General features: G+C 43.6%; 1 protein-coding gene across 2 annotated transcripts in view; it reads right to left on the bottom strand.

The window, feature by feature from the left end:
• TRIM44 (tripartite motif containing 44) overlaps positions 1 to 18,932 on the bottom strand; it is an 86,052-nt gene that overhangs the window by 43,609 nt on the left and 23,511 nt on the right. For both annotated transcript variants that reach the window (XM_083442260.1, XM_083442261.1), the window contains exons 3-4: positions 16,493 to 16,732; positions 11,030 to 11,049 (exon numbers count right to left, since the gene is read on the bottom strand). In XM_083442260.1, the coding sequence (XP_083298386.1) occupies positions 11,030 to 11,049; positions 16,493 to 16,732 (260 nt within the window). The remainder of the gene's footprint in view (positions 1 to 11,029; positions 11,050 to 16,492; positions 16,733 to 18,932) is intronic.

The raw sequence follows: 18,932 nt of genomic DNA, 5'->3' as shown, positions 1-18,932 counted from the left end.
GGATTCCAAGCACACCCAGCTGCTGTGTCCCCTGAGATGACAGATAAATTTGACAAAGGACAACCTTTTTTTCTCCGATGCTATTCTAAAGATATCTGCTGGTGTCAACTCAAGTCTCCTGAGCACTGCACTCTATGGGACACAATACAAATGACTGCCCAGAATTAGACATCTCAGAAACCAAAATGAGGCCACATAGAAGAGCCCATTTAATCCTCAGTCCTAAAACAAAAAGGGACTTTTCCACTTTGTGCTCTTATTTTCAGATACTTGCATGTTATACTCAATTACAACAAATCTATATTTTCTCTGTCTGCAATTTGAGGGTGATAATGATGCCTGCCTCAGATGGCTGTGGCAAGGATTACTGAGATAATGCACAGGAAGTGATTTGAGCACCTGAAATGTGCTGTAGAAATAATAAGGATCACCAATCCCATTCTCAAATCACCTAGATATTGGGCTGGTTACACGAGGGGATTTACAGAGCCCTTTTAGGGATAGATAAAGTCACATTCATTGCTACGATAAAATTCTAAAACCTCCCAGTGCAGACATTCTAAAAATTGCGGCCAGCTGTCCAAGCAAATTTGTGATAATCAGCTTTTCCCCTTTTCATTCACAGAAGCTGCTACGATATCAATGAGGAGACACACAGCTAGATATAACCTATTGCCCCAACATGCCTATACTGAAGTGTGCCTTGCTTTGAATTAAAGAGAGAAGTTTGTCTCCCTCATTATACTAGACTCAATGAATGGCGGGAGAGTCAAGACTCAAGACAGACAAAAGGACACACCTTCTTCATACCATGCCTACTTAAAATCTATTGCATCCCGCTACCAGATGGTGACCCGCAAATGGTCACCATCTTAGACGGCTTTCAAGCTGGATTAGACCAATTCATGAAGGATAAGAATTTCACTGGCTACTAGTCACGACGGCAGAACAAGCTTTGAATATCAATTTCTGAGGAGCAGCAGCAGAATTCTGCATTGCTCATGTCTTGCTCTTGCATTTTCCAAAGGCAACTGGCTGCTGTAGGGAAGTAGGAAAGAAAGAGTATGATGGATTAAATTGGCTCTTGGCCTGATCCCACAGGGTTCTTGTTATATTTTGTAAAGCAGTTATGTTTGAGGATTCAATACTAGCCCCTCTGGTTTCCACTTCTGCCATGTAGACAGGAACCACAATCTCATGAAAGCTATACAGTTCAGATTGCAACTGCAGCCGAAGCTAAAGCAGTTTCTACAGAGGGGCAGTGGAGATATTATAAGCATCTCAGTAACTGTGAAGTGTTCTTTCCCTCCATTCTTTGTAACTATCCTGATTCTTTTTGCAGGGGGGTAGGGATTAATTCACTCTAGTCACGCTGTTTACTCATTCCATCTGGCGCATGTATGGCCAAAGTTCATTTCTACATAATGAGATTAATAAAAACATATAAGTTTTCATTTACTGACGGAGTATGCCACGTGGAACTAAATGCAAGCTCAATATAGTTTTTCTGCCTTTTTCCCCAGTGAGAAAAGAGTAATACTGCTTCTGGAAATCAGTATACTGTAAAACAGTATACTACTTGAACATGCTCATTCTTTCGCCATTTTCAGCTTCAATCTTTCATTGTTTTAAATCTTTTAGAAGATCCTTAATTGGAAAGGAAAGTCAAGAGCAGCAGTACTCTAAACCCAAGCAATGAAGAAGAGGGCTTTCAGAATTAACATATAATATAAGTAAGCACAGAGGGAGTGATTACAGGTTAGACTGCATTCGCTTGGCAACATACTGAAGTGTACAAAACCTTTTTTTGGATCATCAAGTTGTTAAATGATTAATCACAAAGTTCTGCTTGCCCGTTGTTTGAGACCATTAGCGCCTGAATTCTGAAATGCAATGTACCTATAGTGGCACAAAGAAGAAATAAAACATTGCCAAGAAAGGATAGATAATTGGTCTGCAGCTGATGGGTCAGGACCCAATACTGGGTTGCAGACTGAACTACAGGCATCCCGCACTTACGTGCTTTCGACTCGTGCACGACTGTGCATACGTGTAGCGCCAGGAAATAAATAAGTAGATTCAAACCAGGAAATGGCAAGAGAGAGTTGCGAGAGTCCTCGTGGGTCATAAGAAGACTCCTCAGAACCCAAAGAGGACTTCAGTGAGGGTGAAGAAAGCCCCAAAGAGACCAGAGGCCCAGTGGGGCTTTGTTTAGGCTGTTCGGCCTCCCTGCCTAGCAGCTGATGCGAGTGGCAGTGCAGCAGCAACAGCCATTGTTCTGCGCTGTCCCCAGCTTGCCACAGAGCTTCAACTGTAGTTGAAGAGAGTTATGTGGAGAGAGGACAGAAGAGAGAGCTGGAGTCTTGGGGAAAATGGGCATCAAGAAGCTTTTTAGAGGGTGCTCCCACTGCCTGTATGGTAGGTTGCAACATACAGTTCCAGCACCATACAAATGTATGGTTAAAACCTTAAGTAATAGGTGCCCAAATGCATGTTTGGGCTGAAGATGGGTCCTGGATTTGAAAAGGCTGAAGACTGATGTTATTCTTTTTGTTTCTAATGTGCCTACATCACTGGACCTGCACCTAGTTATGCTGCAAAGGAACACTAATGAACACTAAGAACATAGTACTGGATATGCATTTGCCCTGAAACAGTGACTATCATGAGGAAACATTATCACAATCTTTACTGGCATATAGTAGTTGAACTAATTTTTTTATAGAAGAGCAGTCACTTTTTACATAGGCAGAAAATATGCTTTCTAGATACTGTGGGTTTCTCCATGTCCTTTTTTTTTGGGGGGGGGAGGAATTGGCACAGATTTGTATAAAGGCCTACATGACATCTGCTTCATGAGAAAAGGGAATTTTAAATCTTGGCAAATTTCTACGAATGCTTAGTTTATGCTCTTCTCAGAGGGAAGAATAAAAGGAAACAGCAAACAGAGGGGATTTCGGAAAATACCGTATTTTTCGCCCTATAGGACGCACTTTTTCCCCTCCAAAAATGAAGGGGAAATCTGGGTGCGTCCTATGGGGCGAATGCAGGCTTCGCGGACCTCTCCGCAAACAGCAGGAGCGCTCCCGCTGCTGGCGGAGAGGTGCCTGCATGCTGAAGCCTGCGCGCGCTGAGCTCAGCGCGCCCAGGCTTCGCGGACCTCTCCGCTAGCAGCGGGAACGCTCCCGCTGCTGGCGGAGAGGTGCCTGCATGCGGAAGCCTGCGCGCGCTGAGCTCAGCGCGCCCAGGCTTCGCGGACCTCTCCGCTAGCAGCGGGAGCGCTCCCGCTGCTGGCGGAGAGGTGCCTGCATGCGGAAGCCTGCGCGCGCTGAGCTCAGCGCGCCCAGGCTTCGCGGACCTCTCCGCTAGCAGCGGGAACGCTCCCGCTGCTGGCGGAGAGGTGCCTGCATGCGGAAGCCTGCGCGCGCTGAGCTCAGCGCGCCCAGGCTTCGCGGACCTCTCCGCTAGCAGCGGGAGCGCTCCCGCTGCTGGCGGAGACGTGCCTGCATGCCGAAGCCTGCGCGCGCTGAGCTCAGCGCGCCCAGGCTTCGCGGACCTCTCCGCTAGCAGCGGGAGCGCTCCCGCTGCTGGCGGAGAGGTGCCTGCATGCCGAAGCCTGCGCGCGCTGAGCTCAGCGCGCCCAGGCTTCGCGGACCTCTCCGCTAGCAGCGGGAACGCTCCCGCTGCTGGCGGAGAGGTGCCTGCATGCGGACCTCTCCGCTAGCAGCGGGAGCCAGCACTGGGCTCCCACGGCTTGCAGAGAGCTGCCTGTTTGGGGGCTGGGGTCGGGGGAAGCTCGGGCTTCCCCAACCCCGCGCCTGGGGGGGAAATAATTTTTTTCCTTTATTTCCCCCCCAAAAAACTAGGTGCGCCTTATGGGACGGTGCGTCCTATAGGGCGAAAAATACGGTATCTAGGAACAGGAAGGAAAAGACAGAAAAGGGCTGCCTAGAGTAATTAACTTTCTTGTTTAAAAATTTCCCTGTGGAAAAAAGGCCTTTAGAAAGGAGTGACTAAGCACTGGTTAAACCTCAGTTTTCATGCACATCAAATGGCTCTCACCTCAGCCAGTTCTAATCAAATAGAGATAGAGGCAGGACAGATGGAGAGACAATGGACAATTACTCCCTTGTGGGAGAGCCAGGCTATTAACTCAGAGCCAATCTGTGTAAGGTGAGTAGATTGGTCCCATTTGTAATTTCAGGTTCTGCTGGGATCCTGTTAACAATGTATTACTGTCACAGTGAGAAATTTAGTGAGACTAGGACTCCCCCTAAGGCTGCAGTGTTTAATGGGTGCCTGAAGTCTCTCTTGTGGAAGTGCTTTTAGTAATACCACTCCTCATTACACTGAAGGGTAGGGAACAAAACAGTAAGGCAACTAGCAATGGTAAAAAATAGCCTCTCATCAATACAGTAAACAATATAGTAAAGGTAAAGGGACCCCTGACCATTAGGTCCAGTCGTGGCCGACTCTGGGGTTGCGGCGCTCATCTCACTTTATTGGCTGAGGGAGCCGGCATACAGCTTCTGGGTCATGTGGCCAGCATGACTAAACCGCTTCTGGCGAACCAGAGCAGCACACAGAAACGCCGTTTACCTTCCCACCGGAGTGGTACCTATTTATCTACTTGCACTTTGATGTGCTTTTGAACTGCTAGGTTGGCAGGAGCAGGGACTGAGCAACGGGAGCTCACCCCGTCACGGGGATTCGAACCGCCGACCTTCTGATCGGCAAGCCCTAGGCTCTGTGGTTTAACCCACAGGGCCACCCGCGTCCCAGTAAACAATATGCAATGCTGCTAAAACAAGTGCCATATTGACATGCAGGATTTGTCCCTGTTCATCCTACCCCAGTGATTCTCAAACCTTCAACGTTCAGCATCCACTTACGGCGGCTGAAAACTAACAGGTACCACCTAGAGATGCGAAGGACTGTTAAAAATGGGAAAGAGAACCATATTCTCCTCTCTCACTGCCATTTTCTCCAGCCCTTCACATTTCTAATATCACCAGTCACAAAATGGTGGCAGATGCAGGCAGAGTTTAGCATAAATGGCTGGCAGTTTTAGATATTATTTTCTACTGATACCTAATTCCTTTTTTAAAAAAAAAAAGTCTGAATTCTTTGCCACACTGCTTTCCGTGTGGCAAGATGCAACATAGATCAGCTATCCTCAAGCTAAGTATAGACATTTGCTCTTGAGATATTATGACTCAGGCTCCCCCTTTTAGGCAGAATTTGCTGGTCCAAAGGCTCCAAGTGGAGAAGGCCATTTTCTATCATATTTTTCCATTCCCACCACCAAATGCTCCTTGCAATATTTTTACTTATCTCCTGAAACTTCTCCTACTATTCACATTTCATGTTCATCCCCTGCCCTGCAAAAACCCCTACTTGCATCCTTTCTCTCTGGAGCATCAGTACATGGGGAGTTCCTGGTGCTGGCACTGATCCAACCAATAGGCGATGGCACGGCTAGGGGGCAGGGTAGGAAGGTGAGGCAGCAGCAGGTGAGATGGCAGCAATGGCACAAGCAAAACGTGGGTAATTTATTTTTGTGCACAACACAATGGCTAGAATCACCTGATCACATCCTAGCTAAATAAGCCAGGTTCCACGCGATCACAGCCAGTCCCTTTGCTGCTGCTTCACTACTCCCTTTGTGCAAGCAGCAAAGCAACCCACAAAGCTGGAGCTCATCAAGACTTCCCGTTATGTGTGAAACGTGAATTACAGTTAATGGTTTCCAAATGAGACAGGCTTTTAATCTGGCTTGTTCTCTCACGCCACAAACAGCAGCAATGAGACCAAAGTGGCAGGGCCCCCACAGGAACCAAACTGCAAGCCCTAAAACACAACAATTCTTCCAAAGCGGAATTCTTTGGAAATTTAACAGGACTTCTTCACTGAGAACCACAGACACAATTCTCTGAAACACAACCTTGATCAATATCCACTATTACTGATTGCCCCCTGCAGCATAAAGTCGCAAGAGAGCATTGAACGCATTTGCGGTACACAATCTGTAGGGCAACAGCAAAGCCTAGCAGTGCCCAATGCTGATTCACAAAAAAGAAATTTCTCAGCTGTCCCATGAAGGTCTTTTGGCAGCCAAATCGACACGGAACAGGCTCATGGAGAGCAAAAAGTGTGAAAATCAATGCCCCAGAATCATATGTGATGCATTTGAGTTCATTGGCAGGCATTCCTGAGCAGACAGGATTCCTTGGATGTAGGAAATCTGAAGGCCGCTGTCAGGGTTTGCATGATTTCGACATAGGACATAAATATGACAAAGATAATAAGAAGAGATAGGCGAGCAGCAGCAGAGAAGGCCGCCGCTGCAGAGTAAGTCAGCATATGGAAGACAGCTACAGAAAGGAAAGGGCAAAATGAAAAAAGCAGAAGGACTTGGCATTAGACAGGATGTGGGGAAAAGACTACGCCATTAAGAAAGGATACAAAAGCACCCTTTGCATCAAGAGAGGAGATAACTAATTAGGTTGGGTGGAAAGTTTAGAAGCTTGGGGTTGTGGTTTTTTTCCCCCTGAGGGGGGCAATATTCAGATAAAGTACGATGAAATAAAGGAACTGAGGGAAAGTCTGATCTTTTGGAACAGAAATGACATCAGAAAGAAAATATGGCATGCATAAGGAAGTTATTTTTCCAATACAGTACAAATGCAAGCGTGAAAATATAATTCAGGCTACTCTTATTAGAGAGAGCTCTCGAAAAGCTGCCATCAATGAAAATAGACTTGCTGCAGAGACTTCCCAGAGCAACAGCAGTGGATACAAGACAGTTTTTGTTTAAAAACTTCAATTCAAAATGTCCCGGTCAGCTTACAATAACAAACAAGAAGACTGAAAACAGCAGTCCTATAATAAGCAACCACACTGGGGTGGGGATAGAGGGTGAAAGCCTCAGAAAATGAAGACATCATCCTAGGTGCCAGGCAAGTCTCCATGAGTCAATAATCTCACAAGGGAGGCACCACAACTACCTCATTCTGGGTATCCAAACAAGAGCCTCAAAGGAAAATCTTTGCGTATAGGATCTTTGTGTATTCATTATTGCAGCCTGTGAACAAACTATTGGATACCAAACCAAGAAACACCAGGACCGGTTTGATGAGAATGACAGTGAGATTGAATGCATTATTGACAAGTAAATGAAAGCCTTTCAGATCTGGCAAAGAGATAGAAACTGTGCCACTAAGAAAAACACCTCAGCTAAGGCTGAGGTTCAAGAAGAACCAGAGAACTAAAGAACATCTGGTGGATAAAAAAAGCTCAAGAGATCTAGCACTTAGCCGACACGAAACACAGCGTTTCGTTAAAGCCACAAAAACCATCTACCGGCCAATAAATTATGGCATATGCCCCCTATGCTCAACAGTTGGTACCACACTTCTAAAAGAGAAAAAAGCTATTGCATTGCATTGGGAAGAACATTACCAACATCTTCTTAGCAGCAACTCCCCTGTAGCTGCTGAGTTCCTCTCACAAATTCTGCAAAAACAAACTAGAAATGAGCTTGTAGTATCTCCAAATCTGGGAGAGTTGTGATTGACCAAACGAAAAACAACAAAACCAGTGGACCGCCAAAGTCTTCAAAGTGGGCAGAATTGAACTTGCACAACAACTTCACAAGCTCATTGAAAAAATCTGGGAGAGGAGATTCCAGCTTTGGGGATGCCAAAATTATCAATCTCTTTTTAAAAAGGTGATAGAATGGATTGCAGAAACTATCTAGGCATCTCTTTATTAGCTGCTGCCGGCAAAATTCTTGGAAGGATCTTAGCAAACCATCTCCTAACTATATCTGAGGCTACCCTTCCTGAATCCCAAAATGGTTTTTGACCTTCTAAAGGGACAGTGGATATGATTTTCACTGCTCGACAGCTTCAAGAAAAATGCACATAGTGGAAAACTCCATTCATTTCACACCAAACCCACCCCTTGCTGATTAGGGAAAATATCATCCATAAAGGCTTTTGCCAGTTTTGCAGCCAACTCTGGCCCACACCATACAGCAAGAACCAGAAAATTACAAGATGCAATGTCACCTTTCTCCTTACTTTTAAGAGAAGCTGTCTTACTATTGATATTTCTTTCAGATGTGCCATTTCAAAGCACCATGAACTACTCAACGTAGATACATTAAAATTGCAACGTCTGCAGTGAGATGGAAGAGCAACATAAAACAAGCTACTTAGACACCAATAAATTCAGTTGAGCAACTCAGCCTGGATAATTCCATACCAATTGCCTTGAGTACTCTTAATATCAGTGTTAAAACAGCGTCAACATGTCTGCAGCCAACAGAAAGGCACAAAAATTTGTGTTCTAGCTCTGCACGTCGTCATCTTATTGACTTAATCCATTTCCCTTTTCTCTCTTTGTGAATGGACACTTCCCAACTCCCACAAAGTCAGAATTGTTCCCCAGAACAATGCAGAACAGCCTATGCTTATTGGAAATGATGGGCATGCGCAGTACTCACCTGAGCATTCATTTGGCTGGCAATCTGGAATGTGTATTAGGAATGCCAAGCTTGCCTTGTATTATTAGAGCACGTCTCCCCTCCTACTGAGTAAAGTATATGGCTATGAAAAATAAGGCCCACAGGGAAGAGAGGAAGAAGCAATCTATTCAGCCTGTCAGCCTGCACCAAACTCAATGTCAAAATAGTGGAAGTCACATTGATAGACTTCATAAGGATTGCAGCGGGCGTTGTCCGAACGAATTCCCCTTTCCCTGCTGTGGTACTGCAGGCGGTTGTGTGTGTGTGTTTTAAAATGCAACAGAAAATAAATGTGATGAAGCCCAATATATATTGGATTAACCTTCCCACAAATAGGGATTGGAGGGATTCACAGAGGAGAGAAAAAACAGTCAAATGATTGTGTATCTATAAACGCATAAAACAGATAAAGAGCAAAGAACTGGTCACAGCAAGAGGTAAAAATTTCATAAACCAGTACAAAGTGCTGTTTTTAACTCACAGTGGCTCAGAACAGCAGTACCCGAAGAACATCTTCTCCCCTACAAACCTATCCAGTCTTTTAAGGGCATCATCTGAGGCCCTCCTCTAAGTGGTCGCTCTGGAGGGGGGCAACAAGAGGGAGGGCCTTCTATGGAATGCTCTTCCCAAAACAGCCCACCTGGCACCAACATTGCCATCATTTTAGCACCAGGCAAAAACTTTTCTTTACTCAAGTAAAAATCACTGGAACAGATTTTGTATGTGTGCTTTAATCTCTGAATTTTACGTGTGATTTTGTAATGATGTTATCTTTATATTGCACATAACTAGGAGGTGATTTTTATAACTTGGAGGTGATATTTATAAGGCCACTAAAAATCTAAATAATTAACATTGTTTTAAAAAAAGAAAAAAGTGGGGGAGGAATCTACGACATCTTACTTTTGGGTACAATAACATGTGAAATTAGCTTGATTTCAGTTTCCATACTTGGCAACAACCACGGTCACAAGATTATATATAGACCAATATTGCAACTCATATGCCTTTAGACCATAACAGCAGCTTATTAATTGTCCAGAGGGGGCACAATTAGGCCATGGTAAGTCATTGCGAGTTAATCCTTGTGCCTTATTAGGTAGCATTTTGTTAGCTAAATATGTAAAGTAAAGAATTCAAACTAGTATCAGCTGTTGGACGAGAAATATTTCATTTCATGCCATACTAGCAGCTCTCGGTGTTGCTTGCTTGAAGAAACTTACAAACTGGTTCGATTTTTTGTTTTGCTTTCACTATTTAATACACATGCTTCCTTGCAATTGGGCAAATGCTTTTAGATCCCTTTGTGTAAAGCTGACGGGAAGAGTGTTAAAAATGTGCCTCGCCCCCTCCCAAACAAAAGACAGAACAGAACCTAAAGTCAGATCTGGAGCTGTAAAAAAGGAATGCAATCCCAAACACACACATGGGATTACCAGAAAATACCAACAGGGAAGAAAAGCTTACTGCTTCTCTTCCTGACTATAGTTCAAAGCATCAGCCACCACACAACACAGCTGACTGCCTATCTTTGTCCCCAGTGTTTCATGCCTTGACTTTCAGGAACCACACAGAGATTCCCCTAACCACTGGAGATAACAGGTGTACCCTGGAGGAACCATGGTAGCAATTACCAAAATGAATTATACGTTCAGACTGAAATGAACAACAAAACCCTTGCTTACAGGTCTAGTTTTCACAGAAGTGATTCAACGTGTTACTAGCTATAGCCTTGGCTGAAAACCCAAACTTCTACAACTCCCTCCCATAAAATAAACACGGTTCCAGTGCATTTTTAAAATGTTTAAGTCTTATCTCATCCCCAGTGGAATTTTGCATGCTTATTAGGTGGAAGGAGGGAAGAAAGGAGGAAGCAAGAGAAGGTTCTTTTTATCATATGTGGTGGTTTTGTAGTAAGGTTAAAGCTTACTGGGAAATGATAGATAATGAAATGAAAAGGATGTTTAAAATAACCTTTGTTTAAAAAACTAAAAGCCTTTCTTTAGGGAATTATAGGGACAGAACTACCTAAAATGTATAGAAACTTATTCATGTATGCTACTACAGTGGCAAAAAATGTTACTTGCCACAAAACGGAAAGAAGCAGAAGACCCAGCAAAAGAAGAATGGATACAAATAGTTATGGAATATGCAGAAATGGTGAAACCTACTGAAAGAATAAGAAATCAGGATAACAGGTTTTTATAAGAGAATGGAAATGGGTTATTGAATATTTACAGATAAACTGTAAATAGATAAGATCATTGGCATGATTATTGTAATAACCTGCAGTTTTATAAGAGTATATATTTAAAGTAGAAGAATAAATGAGCAAATTAAGTTAATTTGGATATGCAAAGGTTATTAAAAATAAATTGAAGGAACTCCAGAAAGAGAGGGAGGTCAAGTTTTGAAATGTTAACACGATTGTAAAATTAGTGAAAAGTATAAAACTAGTGAAATGTATAAACTTGGAAAGAAAGAAGTCAGTGTACTCACCTGTTTTCTTCATCTGTGCTCTGCAGGAAAACACACAAAAATAAAACAACGTTGAGAGCAGCCCTGCAAACACTGATTTTCATGTTTAGACTAGTGCGAGTAAGTCATGTATGACAGTCAGATGCAAGGCTTAGTGTCCAATGATAAAAAGAGAAGTTCCACTCAGCTAATAGAGGTCATTATCATTACATTGCAAGCTGCAGGCTACATGCAACCAGGAGGGCACACAGAAAAGATCATTTATTACACTGGGCCTGCGGCAGTAACAACAGTGATCATCTCCCCATTCATCCATTAAGCACGCTTGAGCCCTTCACTCTGGATTCTCAGGTCATCCTGGCCAGCTGAGAACAATTCTGGATGAAAATTGCTGAAGACACCACCTCATCCTGCTACGAATGATAGTTGATAACACTTATGCAGTGCTTGGGATGGCAGATGGCACACGGTTGCACAAGGCCCTAATGGTACCTAACATTTCACATTATGGGGGTTTTTTCCACCATATGCCCTGGTGCTTAAATGGTAAATACCTACAATCCCATAGAAATTGGGCTGGCTCCTTCTTGCCTTCACATAGGCGTGTGAACTAAAGGCAACACATACGCTGAGGCAAAAAAAGAAGCTGGCTCGATGCTCATTAAAGCGTGGCGCATTAAGGACATTTTATATCACATTCTGAGAGAGGAAAGGGCATTGCAATAATCAGTTCTATGTAAATACCACTGTGGAGTTACACAAGCAGCATTTTCTCTTCGGCTGAGAAAAGGGCAACATTAAACAAGCTTTGATATCTGCTCACTTTGAGGGTCCGATAAGGAGGAGATGCAAAATATAAACTTCCAGTTAATAGAGAAATTTAATAGACATTTGTTTAAAGAGACAAGCGAGCATATCCAGGACATTAAAGAAATGCATATAACTCATCTGTGCTTTCTTAAATTATTTGGTAAGCAACTGGTGCTTTTAAAGGCAGGCTTGGGCAAACATTACATCAGCAGCCTAGTAGCAGATGGAGAACAGAGAGCCAGGCTTTGCATACTGAATGTCCCAAGTTCCATTCCAAACATCTCCAGTTAAAAACACTCTTAGACCGAGACCTTGAAGAGCAACTGCCACTCAACGTAGCCAGCAATGGCTTAAAGGTAAAGGTAAAGGGACCCCCTGATCATTAGGTCCAGTCACGGACAACTCTGGGGTTGCGGTGCTCATCTCGCTTTATTGGCGAGGGAGCCAGCGTACAGGTTCCGGGTCATGTGGCCAGCATGACTAAGCCGCTTCTGGCGAACCAGAGCAGCGCACGGAAACACCGTTTACCTTCCCGCCGGAGCGGTACCTATTTATCTACTTGCACTTTTGACATGCTTTCGAACTGCTAGGTTGGCAGGAGCAGGGACCGAGCAACGGGAGCTCACCCCGTTGCGGGGATTTGAACCGCCAACCTTCTGATCAGCACGAGACCCACGTCCCTTACCAGCAATGGCTTCGGCACCCTAATGAGATGATTCTGAACATGGAACATATCTGTTCATAAGATATGGTGTGTAGCACATAAACCAGCATCTTTCCATATCCTACCCCTACAACATGAGATTGGCGAAGACATGGTCTTCAAAACAGGAGTGGGGAACCTTTGGCCCTCCAGATGTTTCTGGCCTACAACTCCCCTCATTCCTGGCTATGCTGGCTGGGGCTGATGGGAGTTGGAATTCAGCAATGTCGAGGAGGACACAGATATCCCACTTCTGCCTCAGAATGTAGTGTGGAACAGTCCTATTTCTCTTTCTGCTCCCTTCATTTCATGAAACCTAATTACTCAGAACAAAAATGGGGCTATTATGTTATTTCAGTTTTCGTGTATTAACCTAACAGATCCAGATTAATGAAGAATTTACTGTTTTTAGATATACTGCATGTTTGAAACTACATTTACGAATTCATCAGTCATCTTCCAGATCCAGTCCTTTCTTGAATTATAGCTCTGTTTAAACTAATGTTTATTCTAGCACCGAGCCTACAGCAGAAGTGTTCTATTTCTAGGCTCACCGTTTCTTTGTATTTTCTATTTTTTAAAGGGCAGGGAGGAGAAAAAGTTGTATAATAACTATTTAGACAAAGAGAAATACTGCCCCACACAAGGCGTAATTAGCATATGAGAACTTGGGGACACTAGGGACGCGAGTGGCGTTGTGGTCTAAACCACATAGCCTAGGGCTTGCTGATCAGAAGGTTGGAGGTTCGAATCCCCATGACGGGGCGAGCTCCTGTTGCTCGGTCCCTGCTCCTGCCAACCTAGCAGTTCAAAAGCACGTAAAAGTGCAAGTAGATAAATAGGTACCACTCTGGCGGGAAGGTAAACGGTGTTTCCATGCGCTGCTCTGCTTTGTCAGAAGCAGCTTAGTCATGCTAGCCACATTACCTGGAAGCTGTACGTCGGCTCCCTCGGCCAATAAAGTGAGATGAGCACCGCAACCCCAGAGTGGTTCACGACTGGACCTAACGGTCAGGGGTCCCTTTACCTTTACCTTTACCTCTAGCTCACAGTATACAGTTTGCAAGAAACAGAGACAAGATGAAGAAGGTTGATGTGGAAAAAAATCACTGACTGACAGGGCTTGGCATTTAATTTTTAAAGACGTGGGTGAACAAACCCTGTTCCTCACAAGACTAAAGGAAGAGAAAATCCCTTTACTCAATGACTGCTCCAGAGAGTCTTCCTTCTCGAGGGGGAAAAGCTGCAGAACAGAAAGTGAACAAAAGATACCAAGGTACTAACAGTAAAAATATTTCTGTGATCTATAGAAATCAACAACCTTTCCACCCAACTATCAAAGTACCTATGGTTCCTTTTCTAAGACAGGTGAATCAAAGGGTGTGGAATAGGCTCAATCTGTGCTTATAACAATTTTTTTAAAAAAAATCAGTGCAAGTTCTTTCTTAACTTAGTTTCTTAAAATCAGTGATACAACTTCTAGGAAGTACCATATTTTTCGCTCTATAAGACGCACCAGACCACAAGACGCACCTAGTTTTTGGAGGAGGAAAACAAGAAAAAAAATATTCTGAATCTCAGAAGCAAGTTCAGCAAGAGGGAAAGCAGCAATCCCTCTTGCTGTTCTGGCTTCTGGGATAGCTGTGCAACCTGCATTCGCTCCATAAGACACACACACATTTCCCCTTACTTTTTCGGAGGGAAAAAGTGAGTCTTATAGAGCAAAAAAATACGGTAATTAAAGTTTCACCAAGGTTACATTTGTATTTTTATTCAAGAAGTTGGAATAAAGTCTTAGATGGGGAGTGAAGACAATCTTAACTGTAAGCATGTGCCATGAATGTGCAGGCCACAAATCAAGATATAATAAAATAGTACAAGATTCAAGAACTTATTTCTTATTAAGTTTGTCTAGTATTAGGAGTACTTAACCACACTTTAAAGTTACATAATAAGTGAGAGCTGGACCATAAAGAAGGCTGATCGCCAAAGAATTGATGCTTTTGAATTATGGTGCTGGAGGAGACTCTTGAGAGTCCCATGGACTGCAAGAAGATCAAACCTCTCCGTTCTGAAGGAAATCAGCCCTGAGTGCTCACTGGAAGGACAGATCCTGAAGCTGAGGCGCCAATACTTTGGCCACATCATGAGAAGAGAAGACTCCCTGGAAAAGACCCTGATGTTGGAAAAGATGGAGGGCACAAGGAGAAGGGGACAGAGGACGAGCTGGTTGGACAGTGTTCTCGAAGCTACCAGCATGAGTTTGACCAAACTGCAGGAGGAAGTGGAAGACAGGAGAGCCTGGCGTGCTCTGGTCCATGGGGTCATGAAGAGTCGGACACGACTAAACAACTAAACAACAACAAAAGTACCAGGGTCTATCATAGATCTCCTGTTTATGTTATTCTTAAACAATGTGGGCTCAAAGCAAACCATCATTTAAGTTTGCAAGCGCCACAAAATGATTCCGGATGGTGAAAACCAAAGCAGTCAGTTAAGAGCTCCAAACAGATCTCTGCAACAGCATTAAGGTCAACAAAATGGTAAATGATATTTAGTGCAAGCTCAAAGTGATGCCCATGGAATGCACATGGAAAGATATCACTGAACTGGGATTCAAACTTGTTTAAGATTCAGGAACCCTTCTGTGCCAGTAAATGAGGATCCTTCATTATTATTACGTTATCTAGCGTGCTTAATTAAGTAGAATCTTCTAGCAAGCATTTGTCCCATCCGAGAACAAGACATGAGTTTGAGTCCTACAAGGATCAATAAAGAAACAATATATTTTGTACCAGCTAGATATTGGTTAACTGACTTTGGATGTATCTGTGCTAGAATAAGTGGGACCACCATTTCTCTATTGGTGATTTGGTGTAAAATTCATCAATAGAAAAGTCACAGAGTAGATCCAAGCATTTCAGTGGAAATGTCTCCAATCAGAGTAACTAATTTCTGGTATTCAATGGGGGAAAATATTGGATGGAAGATATTTGTTGTTAATTACAACATTATTGTGAACCACCCTGAGATCTTTTGATGAAGGGTGGTATATAAATCTAATAATGATGGTGGTGGTGATAATAATAATAATAATAATAATAATAATAATAATAATAATAATAATTTCAGCTTAGTGTATCTCAAATGGTGTAGGTCTGCTATAGGCCTATTATATTATTAAAGTGATTCAGGCCAAGGGGCTGGATGAGATAATCCAGGCATAGGCAAACTCGGCCCTCCAGATGTTTTGGGACTCCCATCATCCCTAGCTAACAGGACCAGTGGTCAGGGATGATGGGAGTTGTAGTCCCAAAACATCTGGAGGGCCGGGTTTGCCTATGCCTGAGATAATCCATGCTTACTTTTACAGCTAGGTATTTGGATTATATGAGTGGTTTGCTGAACCCCAAACTGAAAACATAAGACCATCATCGTGGCATACGGGAGATAGCTACTATATACCCAAAGTGGCTAAAACAGCTGTCAAATAAAATTCATGCCAACCCGAAAGCTGTAATAAAAACACAGATCTATTCTAGGACAAAAAAGCACAGTATGCTCCTCCTTTATAGGAAGAAAGGGAAGCCATCAAATATAACCAAAATGCAACATTCTACTGTGTTCTTTCTACATTGATAGAAAGCAGAATTGAAAGGAGTAACAAAAATACTCTGCATGGGTCCTGAGATACAAACATCATGCAGCAAAGCGCTGCAGCCTTGCTTTGAAATGGATGGAAGCAGTTGGCTTTGTGCCCTTTCAAACCACCTCAGTCAATTGGGTATCAACATAACCACACACAACTCATAATGCGTTATTACTTACAACTCTGCATATCCCCTTGGAAGTTTAGTGGATTTGTGGCCATCTTTAAATGCTGACAAGCAATAAAGTAGACTAAACCTCTGCATCCATCATAAAGCTTTACGGCCCTCTGCTGTTAACTGCTTCGCATGTACTTTATTTACCTCAGGCTTGAGCATGGCTAGCTCATTAAAGGTGTTCAGCTGCCTTGTGAGCTCTGCCATTTCTGTCATCAATTTTTCCATGCGAACATCAATTTCTGCCAGAACTTCTGTCGTGTGAGCAGTGGCCAGTGCTTCTTGGAGATCCACCAAGTGGAGAGCTCTGTGTTCCTCTTCACAAACCAGGCGCCGTACTTTGTCGAACTCTTGCTGAATGCACAGCTTCATGGCACTCTGCGTCACCTGAAGTATAAGAGAATGATGGGCTTTTAAAAAGAGAATTTCTGACCATTTAATTTATTTCATGTTTAAGCAGGAATAGTATTGCGATAGGGAATTACCCCAAACTTGGGGTGGGGGGGCACCCTAAACAGATACCTTCAAAAGACTGGTAGAACAAATACATTTTCATATGGTGAGAGAATCCCATCACAGCTCCTGGGAAAGGGTGTCACTATAGGGAAGGCCAAATCCCACATCAGCACACTATAGTCACTGGTGGCACAGCAAGACACAATATCTTTGAATGATGGGCAGATTTTTTAAAATAAATAAATGAAAACATGGGTGCAAAATTATTTGAATAAACAAGCAAACAAAGGACTTGTCTTTCTTCCAGAAATAGTGGGTAGTTTATAAATTCTTTGAATAAATAAATAGGGCTGCTGCTGAATCTTTTAAATAAACAACCCAAGGATTAATATTCTTCCAGAACTTTACAGAGCAGCTGTTGGAGAGCTAAAATGTATTCATAGTTAAAAAAAAGGTTACGGGACTCCGGTTAAGTCCAGTCAAAGGCGACTATGGGGTTGCGGCGCTCATCTCGCTTTCAGGCTGTGGGACCCGGCGTTTGTCCACAGACAGCTTTCCGGGTCATCTGGCCAGCATGACTAAACCGCTTCTGGCACAACGGTTTAGACCACAGCACCACCCACGTCTCTAGTGTTCATGAGAGGGAAGGGGATCAATGAGTCCATGCACTGTGATCCAAACCCCTGGGACAAATACCGTATTTTTCACCCTATAGGACGCATCGTCCCATAAGGCGCACCTAGTTTTTTTGGGGGGGGGGAAAGGGGGAAAATTTATTTCCCCCCCCCAGGTGCGGGGCTGGGGCGGGGAAAGCCCGAGCTTCCCCTGACCCCAGCCCCCAGAACAGGCACCTCTCCGCAAGCCGCAGGAGCCCAGCGCCGGGCTCCCACGGCTTGCAAAGCGCTACCCGAAGCCCCGGAGCGACTGCTCAGCGTGCCGGGGCTTCGGGATAAGAGGCAGCTCTGCGCAAGCCGAGGGAGCCCGGGGGGAACTCCCGCAGGCTCCCAAGGCTTGCGGATAGCTTCCTGAAGCCTGGAGAGGGAGAGGGGTCAGTGTGCACCGACCCCTCTCGCTCTCCAGGCTTCAGCAAAAGCCTGCATTCGCCCCATAGGACGCACACACATTTCCCCTTCATTTTTGGAGGGGGAAAAGCGCGTCCTATAGGGCGAAAAATACGGTACCTACCTTGCGTACTTCCGCAGCCCATCATAGATTTAAACGGATTATCCAAAACTGGGGTGAAGAACCTTTGGCCATCCAGCCATTGCTTGACTACAACTCCCATCATGACTGACCACTGGGTCAGCAGGCTGGGACTTATGGGATCTGGAGTCCAACAACAGCTGGAGGCTCAGAGGTTTCAAATCCCTGCTCTCAACAAAGAGAAGAATGGGAGTTCCATGAAGGGTGAACTTCAGAAATAGAGTCTGCCAAGCAAATCTCATCTCAATTCAAATCTGAATTAAGGCAGAATATGCTTTTAGAAACAGTAGAACATCAAGTATTATTTCTTAAATGAATCTTGTCTTAAATGAACAGTAATGGGGTTTTTAAAGTACATCTTTAAATGTTGTGAAAATATTAAGTATTATTATTACACAGTCCAAATTGTGTCTTAAATGAACAATACTTTTTTAAAATAAAATAAAAATGGTTCATTATCACCTTGTAAAGGATCTGGTTCAACCCAAGAACTTGTAAGTAATAAATAAATACATGTTTAAAGAGACATCTCAAGATGAGAAAACGAGCCTTAAACCAGAAGACAGCAGCAATGCAGTCACTGTGCCAGCAGTCAATGTTAGCGCCTCCCCGAGAAATTTCTGCTAATCCTGAAGAATATCTGATTTCCTCCAAGCCAGAGCCACAAACTCGATGCATAAATTCACGCTTCTTAAATTGGATAGCTTATTTAAAGAATTAAGAAAAAAGCCTAGATTTCTGAACAGTTGAGCTTTGCTCAAATTATCCTTTTTACACCCTCACTCCCAACTTCTATCTTGAGGAGGAGAAAAAACATGAAGGGTTTTGTCTTCTAGTAGTGCATGTACAAAAATACAGGTCGTATTTCCACAGGGTGAGCCAAATGTTGTAATCTATAGACACATAAGACCTGAAGCTTCATGGCAGC

Source organism: Podarcis tiliguerta, assembly GCF_965153285.1.
Source record: "Podarcis tiliguerta genome assembly, chromosome: 1".
NCBI lineage: Eukaryota > Metazoa > Chordata > Lepidosauria > Squamata > Lacertidae > Podarcis > Podarcis tiliguerta.
Note: the sequence above shows the minus strand (reverse complement) of the source record. Positions and strands in the feature narration are given on the sequence as shown.